The sequence below is a fragment of the Nelumbo nucifera genome, chromosome 6 (genome assembly GCF_055504915.1).
Source record: "Nelumbo nucifera cultivar China Antique chromosome 6, China Antique-T2T, whole genome shotgun sequence".
In the NCBI taxonomy this organism is placed as follows: Eukaryota; Viridiplantae; Streptophyta; class Magnoliopsida; order Proteales; family Nelumbonaceae; genus Nelumbo; species Nelumbo nucifera.
In genome coordinates, this window is record NC_142654.1 from 32177573 (window position 1) to 32186295 (window position 8723).

The 8723-nt window shown below is 37.2% G+C and overlaps 1 protein-coding gene across 1 annotated transcript; it reads left to right on the top strand.

The window, feature by feature from the left end:
• The first annotated feature begins 4812 nt into the window (after positions 1-4812).
• On the top strand, positions 4813-8100 carry LOC104606486 (uncharacterized protein At1g28695-like). Its single transcript, XM_010271715.2, has 4 exons — positions 4813-5298; positions 6359-6588; positions 6707-7087; positions 7377-8100. The coding sequence occupies exons 2-4, from the start codon at positions 6436-6438 to the stop codon at positions 7866-7868; spliced, it is 1026 nt and encodes a 341-aa protein (XP_010270017.1). The 5' UTR covers positions 4813-5298; positions 6359-6435; the 3' UTR covers positions 7869-8100.
• The last annotated feature ends 623 nt before the right edge of the window (positions 8101-8723 follow it).

Genomic DNA, 8723 nt, shown 5'->3' on the forward strand with positions numbered 1-8723 from the left:
GTGGTTTTCCTTTAAACCAGCAATCTTTCTCCAAGTGATTTCTCTTCTTGCAAATACCACATGAAGAAAACTTGTCATTATTTTCTTTTGGTTTTCCTTGTGACTTTCTTCCATCAACTTTTGGTTTATGAGACCGCAGATTAACTTTAGACTGAAAGGCAGATTCAACCGAATTTTCATTTTGCCTGTCACGCCTATTTTCATATGTCTCGAGAGAGCTCATCAATTCTGTTGGTGATAGTGTTTCTAGATCCTTTGTTTCTTCTATCATCGAAATTATTGAATCATATCTCTCTATGCAAGAAATTAGAATTTTTTCGACTATTTTCTTGTCAGAAATAGTCTCCCCATAGGTTCTCATTTGATTTACTATTCCTTTTATTCTAGAATAGTAATCTTTTGCAGTCTCATTATCCTTCATCTTAAGATTTTCAAAATCCCTTCTAAACTTCTGCAATTTAACACTGTGTATCTTGACAGATCCTTGGAACTCCTCTTGTAGTGTATCCCATGCTTCTTTTGCAGTTGATGCGCCCATGATTCGAGGAAATATCTCCTCAACCATTGCTTGCTGTAAGCAGAATAGTGCTTGACAATCCTTTTGTTGATTTTCTTCATAGATCTTCTTTTGATTTGCTGAAAGAGTAGAGGTGTCTTCAGCAATGCAGAATCCTTCCTCAACGATTCTCCATAAACTTTGTGACCGAAAATAGGTCTTCATTTTGATAGACCAGAAGTCATAATTTTCTCCATTGAAGATTGGAAGAGAAAGGGTGGAACGATTGGCTTCTGCACACATTGTTTAGAAGAACTCACGCCCAAGAGATTTGATCGAACGGGCTCTGATACCATTGATAGTTGCAGAAGATAGTAATAGTAAATACTGTAAAAAAATAAGATAGAAAACAAAACAGAACTTAGTTGAACAAGAGAAAAATTTGTAGTATTCTGGTATTTCTCTAATGATTCAAATCAGTACAGAGGATGAATTTTTATAGTGGATGGAGTCGGTTGAAGGTGAACCGACGTACATGAACGAAGATTCATTAACTCATCTAGGGAGAGGTATCAGCAGACTTTGGAACTGAATTACTTTGGAAGATACAACGACTTGTATCGAAATGGAACAAACATTGAAAATAGACTTAACTTTACTGTTATTTGAGGTGACTGAATCACCGACATCTGGAAAGTGAAACAACATTTAATAGGTAATGGTGACTGGAATAGTCTTATAGAAAGTCCTAGAGAACTATTACCGGTTTTCATTTCTGATGGGTTTGCTTCCAGGTTGTCATTGAATGGGGTTGGTGCTGCTTCGGAAAGTGCTAATGGTGAGCCCGTGAACTCAAAGAGGAAAGTTAAGGATGCAGGAGGTTTTCATGTGGAAGTACTAGGTCTAGAGTTAATGCTCTCAGTTTATGTCCACCTGCTCTTTGTCTTCACTAAGCGGTTTGAACGGTTAACTCTTTGTCTAGAGTTAATGCTCTCAGTTTATGTCCACCTGCTCTCAGTTTAAAAAAATAAAAAATGATTAAAACTGTTCGAACGATTAATTGTTCGAATCAACAGTTTACTGACCAAAATTAATGGTTTTTGAAGAAATTTCGGTTTTGAAGAAAACTGAAACCAGTCACTTGACTGGTTCCTGGTTTTTCTGATCCAGTCTGGTTTTGAAAACCATGGATTAAAGATCTAAATTGGCTCCAAAGTCTTATGTTTTATTTAGTTTGTGCCAGGTCGAACAATGGAGTGGCGCATTATTTGGCTCAACTAGGCTTATCAGAGCAGGAGTGCTTCCTCTTCAATTGTCCATTCTTGTTGTTTGAATGCTGATATTCTACAAGCTTTGTTTGGACTTTCCTCATTGTTATGTTGTATTCTCGAACCTGTGCTTTGTGTTCCTTCATCTTTTAATGAAAATTATCTTAGTTGATATCTGAATTTTATATAATTTGTCATATTCACTTAGGGGTGTTAATTGGATTTGGACCAGTCTTGGTCCAATTGGTTCAATATGAGTTTATTAAATACGTCAGGTCTGATCCAATCCGATGAATACTTTAGATCATTTTAGACCAGTTTAATTCAATGTCTGAACCGCTCAATTTATTTAAATTGGTTTTAATTTAGGTTGATTATATTGGTTCAATTTAAGGGTGTTAATGGATCAGGATCGGACTGGATCCCATCCGATTCAAATCTCATTTTGGACGGTCCAACAAAACATATGGATGCGAACCGATCCTGAATCAAATGTCCAATGAATATTTTTCGGATTGGAGTGGATAATCCATATGTCCAATGGTCCGTCCAAATCCCACCATGCCTCTTCGTAATTCTCTCTCTCAATTCCAACTTCGCGATGCCGGATTGACACGACACCACTTTGCGAGCTGCCCGTGCTTTGGTGGGTCATATTTGTCTCATCCAGGATATTCATAGGTCAGGCCCGACATTGTCCATGGCACAAAAGCCCAAATAGCCGCCTGAATCGTGTCATGCCGTGTCATGGGTCGAGTCAGGCCACAAGCCTTGGGTCAGGTCATAAGAGAAATATTTAAAAAAAAATCAAAAAATAGTGAAAATTTTAAAATAAACAAGAAAGTAAAAAAACTTAAAATTTTATTTTATAAGAATTTTGATGTATAATATTGTTTTTTGTTCATAATTTTGAAAATTAGATTGGATTGGACGGTCAGACGGGTTGACCTATATATATGGGCTATGTTGGGTCACGGACCTGTGCCAACATGGCATATGTGCCTATGTCGTGCTGGCTCACGGTTAGCACGACCCAATTTATAGCTCTACTAGAATCCATCAACTTGACACCAGGACTGCTTTGCATCTCAAGAAGCACGAGTCATCAACTCAGATTCCAATCCAATAGTTGACAGCTCAACACTGATTTTGAATTTTGAATCGCTCTAATTCAAATGTTTTTGTTTTTATCCGCTTTTCTTTTTAGATCTCTCTTTCTCTTATATTTTCTATTATTTGTTAGTAGTGTCAATTGGACCAAATTTGGTCGAACCTCGATACAGTCCAATATGAGTCATTTTGGATTAGTCCCATTCAATATTTGAATTGTCCAATCTGTTTAAATTGATTTTAATTTAGATTAGTTCCAACCCAAACTTGGTCCATTGACACCTGTATTATTGTCTTCTATCATTGGACCAGATATTGGTTCAATCCGATCTAGTCCAATATAAACCCATTACCGATCAACCAGGTCCAATTCAATCCAATAAATACTTTGGACCATTAAGTTTGGACTGGTCCAATTCAATATATCGTATTGGTTCATCCAATCCGTCTAAAATGATTTTGATTTGGATGGATCCAACCCAAAACAGGTCCATTAGCACCTCTCATTGTTTGTGGTTTTTATGCTTTTTACTTTTATTTTTCTGTTTTTGTAGTGTTTGTATATGTTATGGTTTTCTATAAAGTATCTAATATATTTATGTAGTTTTTTTATAGATTTTGTTTTTTTGTGTTTCATTCAATTTGGATTGGATAGGATTGACCCCATCTGGTCCATTTGTATTTCAATTGGACCGGTTTGGACTTGGTTTATATGTGATTTGGACTAGATTGGGTCCACATGTTGGACCAGATTGGATTGGACCAAATCCAGTCCAATTAACACTCCTTCAATATTCCGATCCAATCTAATATAAATCAAATGGATCGGACCAAATCTAATCCAATCCAATTTAATATTTCTTATTGATCCGTCTAATCTATCTCAATTAATTTTAATTTGAACGGATCCAATCCAAAGCCGGCCCATCAACACTCCTATATGGTCAGCAGACCATTTTCCATGCCCAACTCAAGGTGAAACTTGGGCTAAATTGGAATATTGGTTGAGGTCAATCCTCACCCAACCAGAAGTTATGAGCCTAGCCCAATCCGATCATAAAGTCAAGCTGCAGGCTACACAATTATAGTTCACTTTCAGTTTGAAACCTTGCGTATTGAACTTTTCTTTTGTGTAAAACAAGTCGACAATAATATTATATACAAGAATACAATTACAAGTAATAATGTACCCGGTTAAGCCGGGTTTGGGCTGCATTTTCCAACCCTAACCCAACTCAGCTCTATATTGGGCTGTTTTTTCCAACCCTAACCCTGAATCAATCTTCAATACAACTACGACTGGTGGGATGTTTCTGCACCTTCGTGCTCAAACCTGTGTCTTTCGGTTAGAAACTAAACTCTTTTTAAGTCTGAATAAACCTAACCCAAATCCCAATGGCTATAATTAATAAATGTTAAATTTAGTCAATTGTAGCCTCAGAAACAGATTGGGTAATTTGGCCCACTACGAAAAGGGTGGGAAGGAAGTGTTAATAATTGAGTGAATCCCGATAATTTAGCGTCATCAACCCATGGTTTCGGGTTAATGGTCCAAACAAGCCCCAGCTCCACCATTTTTAATTTAGTTCACTATATGTGGAGCCTCAGCAATACATCAAAATTCAAAAGGCCGTGATTTCATGGTTTTAGCCCATTGATTTTGATTAACCTCACCATCATCAATTGCTTGATTATAGCTTAAAACTTATTTTACCAGAAAAACAACACCCCACACACACATTTGGAGTCCGAATCTCCTGCACATCTCATTCTACATATCTTCCTGCACAGCCCATTGGATTGTGCCATGTCAGCATCACATGAGTGAAAGATTTGTATGTGTGAACAACTTAATGGACGACCGATAACGTTCAAGAGGCTTCATTTCCTTCCTCTCAAATTTCAATTATTCCGATCTTGGGTGGAGAAAACATGCCTGGAAAACAGAGGGAGCACCAATTGTGAGAAATTCTTTGAGAAACCCAACCCATTATCGCTTTATGAGGGTTTCTCACATTCTCATGCAAATTTAACTCGATCCTTTTCGTTGCCTTAATGGCATCTCAGGCTTATCACAATATATATTCAAAAGGCATTATTAATGGAAATGTTGCAGATCCAAAAAATTATGGCAAATCTGAAACCTGAAGAAAAAACAAATTAACATGAGGATAACATTCATTTAAACTAGGGATAAAGAGGTCGAGATGAAACAAATACCTTTTATACAAGGTAGCGGTGGTTTAGAAATCAAGTATGGATATTGATAGAGATTGAATTAGAGATTTTGTTTCCATCCAAGAGAAGATGACAGGAAGTCATCGAAGATGCCATTGGGTATAGAGATCTCAGGCTTATCTATCTGGTTTATCGTCTTTCTTCTTCATCTTGGAAGAGTTGTTGGTAGGAGTCAAGAAAACAAAGGTAAGGGCTTGTTCGTTTGCTTTGAAGTTGGACATCTGAAAGTGCAATAATTACATTAAGAAATATATTGGTATTGGTGAGCTTTTTTTTCTTTTTAGAGAATGTTGTTTTGAATTCTGAATTTTGAAAAATATCAAATATCTATTTTGATCCCATATATGAGAGTTGTTGTTTGTCTTTTCAGAGGTATCATTGGAAAACAAAAAGTTGCATGATTGCACTTTAAGAGAAAATAGATAAGAAGAAACGAACAATTCCTTTTTTCAAACAAACATTCGTTTCATTTGTATTTGTTTTTTTTGTTCTTTCTTTTTCTTCATAACCTTTGGAGCTTTTGATCTTGAAACTTTTTGATATATCCCTCCCATTTTTGAATTTCTTACTTTTGGATTCCTGTTCAATCTCATTTTTTGAAATAAATGATAAAAAAATATTTCCTTTACTGGTAGAAATCACACATCGTTTTGGATATCTGCTAATTTTCACCATGTCCGTATGAATGAATTTCCACCAATAGTGCATTTTTGTAACTGAATTTATTAGCAACTACTAATTCAAGCATGAATTCAATAAAAAACCTTTGTGGAAGATGTGTTTCTCTTCACCAAATGTTTATATTTTTTTCTGTTTTGATATATTTTAAAATTTGAAAATAGGAAAAAAATTAAAAACAAGAGGTTGTCATGTGCAGGAAGATGTACAGAATGAGTTGTACAGGAGATTCAGACTCAGTTGAGAAATACCAATTTGCACTTGCCTAATCCAAATATGACTTTATTTTTTAAATTTTCTTTTTAATATAACCAACGAAACTCTGATATGAATATAATAAATGTGTTGCAATTAGCCAAACATGTCTAGATGAAGAGATTCTGTGTTTTGAACACTCTCATCTGATCAAATCCAAGCTTATTCTTATGATCAAAAAAGAAAATAAAATAAATGACTTAGGCTCAGTTTGGAAAGACTACTGCAAATGCAAATACGTAGAGCGAGTTAGATATTAATTAATTTTTCTTTTGCTGAATGACTAACGGTATAAAATACTTAATCCATACAGTGGAAGAACGTCGATCGCCATTTCTTTGCAAGAGCGAGCTAGACCTAGGTACCTGTGTCTGTAAGTCGTAAGTAGTCATGGGTTACTCCAAAAGTAGCATTGGAAAACTGGCTATGGTCTCTCTTCTGTTCCTCGGAGTTGCCTTTGTGATCATTCTCATCTGGTCTCCGTCCTTTTCCAATGTTTTGCATTCATTCCCACTACACAACTCATGTTCGTTGTCAAACAAGGTAATTAAGCACGCCTCTCTTCTCTGATTCGGAATGGTTCTCTTCTTCTTCTTATTGTGTATGGAGATTAATATTATATATACGACTTTTGATTTTCTTTCTGTGTTTGAATTATCAGATCACCCTGAACGTTTCAAAAGATGATCTTGAAACAGCTTTGGAGGAAGCTTCAGCAGAAAACAAGACACTGATAATTGCCGTAGTAAACAAGGCTTACGTTGAGGGTGAAGGAAGGACAATGTTAGATCTCTTCATGGAGAGTTTCTGGCTTGGTGAAGGGACTCGACCCTTGATCGATCACCTTCTCCTCGTGGCAGTCGATCAAATAGCCTTTGATCGGTGCAAGTTTCTCAGGCTTCACTGCTACAAACTTGTAACTGAAGGGGTCGATTTTGGAGGGGAGAAGTTCTTCATGTCAGATGACTTCCTCAAGATGATGTGGAGGAGAACTCTCTTCCTTGCCGATGTTCTCAAAAGAGGGTACAGCTTCATCTTCACGGTATGTGAGTTGACGATCAAACTGCAGTTTACAGTCTATCACGATTAATTAATTCATGGTCTGGGTTTTGACCTCGAACGTCGAAAATTTTTTACTGGGTGGGTGGTTTCTTGGCTTCTGGTGTTGACTTAGTACGAGGTCATTGGTTGCATGTGTGACGGTTTCTTGAACCAGTCAACAGATAATCTTGTCTTAACACACTGAAAACGTTCATATTAAGAAAACTGAAACTAGATCGATCAGATAAAATTTTTACTGGGTTCATTTAATTGGTTATTGCATGGAGCAGGATACAGATGTAATGTGGCTAAGGAATCCGTTCTTGAGGTTGAGCAATGACAACAGCAGCGATCTCCAGATCAGTTGTGATAAATTCAATGGCAACCAGTGGTCTGAAGCGAATCCCATCAACACCGGGTTCTACTATGTGCGATCGAACAACAAGACGATCGCTTTGTTCGACGCCTGGTACGCCATGAAGAACAGGTCTCAGGGGATGAATGATCAAGGCGTTCTGGAGAGAATGAAGCGGAGGGGAGAGTTCAGACGGCTTGGGCTCAGAGTGAGGTACATGGATACAGTGTATTTTAGCGGCTTCTGTAGGGAGAGCAGAGATATTAGGGCAGTGACGACCGTCCATGCCAACTGTTGTCGTAGTATCAATGCAAAGCTGGCCGATCTAACTGTTGTCCTTAGAGACTGGAGGAAGTTCATGAGTTCATCCAATCAAACCTTGAACTTTCACTGGTCCACCCACATGGCATGTAGGCGTTCATGGTAATTGCTCAATGGGCAGCTGGGTTATTCTTGAATTGCTCTCTCTCTCTCTCTCTCTCTCTCTCTCTCTCTCTTCAATATTCCTGGTCCCTGCACTCTGTGTATACAGGAGAATGTAAAAAATGTGTGTACCCATATACATGCATATAACATATACATTCAGTTCTTGTACATAGAAATCAAAACATAATGAATGACCAAGGATCAGTAAAATGGCTGGCCGGAGTTCCTGCAAACAGACTTGAGTTACAAGCCCAACTGATCTTCTCTTCAAGTTTCATTCCACCCTGCTAATAATTCACCTCTAAAGACTCAGACTTCTCAAAACTTCTGCAATTCTGTTCCTTCCAAATCACCTAGTAAATAGCAGAAAGCAGACAGTTCCAAAGAAACCAACCTTTAATTTAGCTGAGAACAAACCCACCCTCCAAGACGAAAGTAGCTCAACCAGTGAATAGGGGAGAACCCAGTGAATCCGAAATAGTTTTAATTAAAAAGTGACACTATTCCTTATAGGTAAAGGAGTAGTGGATTGATGTACCTATACCGAACCACATCAGAAACATGTGGCATCTAGGGTCATTACCAGCTTAGAAGAGAACAACGTAACTTAGTACCAAACAAAAACTAATCAGGATTTTTTAGGAAATAGATTGATGAAGGTATGATTTAGACATTTTAGTAACTTTTATAAAAATTCACAAACAAAGTTATAAATGTCGATATCATAGTATCTCATAACTTTTTACTACACCAAAGCAGGGACCCCATCAAGCCCTAGGGATAAGTCATAAGAGCACCTATACTAAACATGACAACTTTGATATATTCCGGAGTAGGCATATTCAAAAGTAGGGTG

Excerpts from the sequence above, each read along its gene's own strand:
- LOC104606486 (XM_010271715.2), top strand. The coding sequence starts at position 6,436 with ATGGGTTACTCCAAAAGTAGCATTGGAAAACTGGCTATGGTCTCTCTT. Across the intron at positions 6,589-6,706 it reads CATGTTCGTTGTCAAACAAG|ATCACCCTGAACGTTTCAAA; the intron begins GTAATTAAGCAC and ends TTGAATTATCAG. Across the intron at positions 7,088-7,376 it reads GGTACAGCTTCATCTTCACG|GATACAGATGTAATGTGGCT; the intron begins GTATGTGAGTTG and ends TGCATGGAGCAG.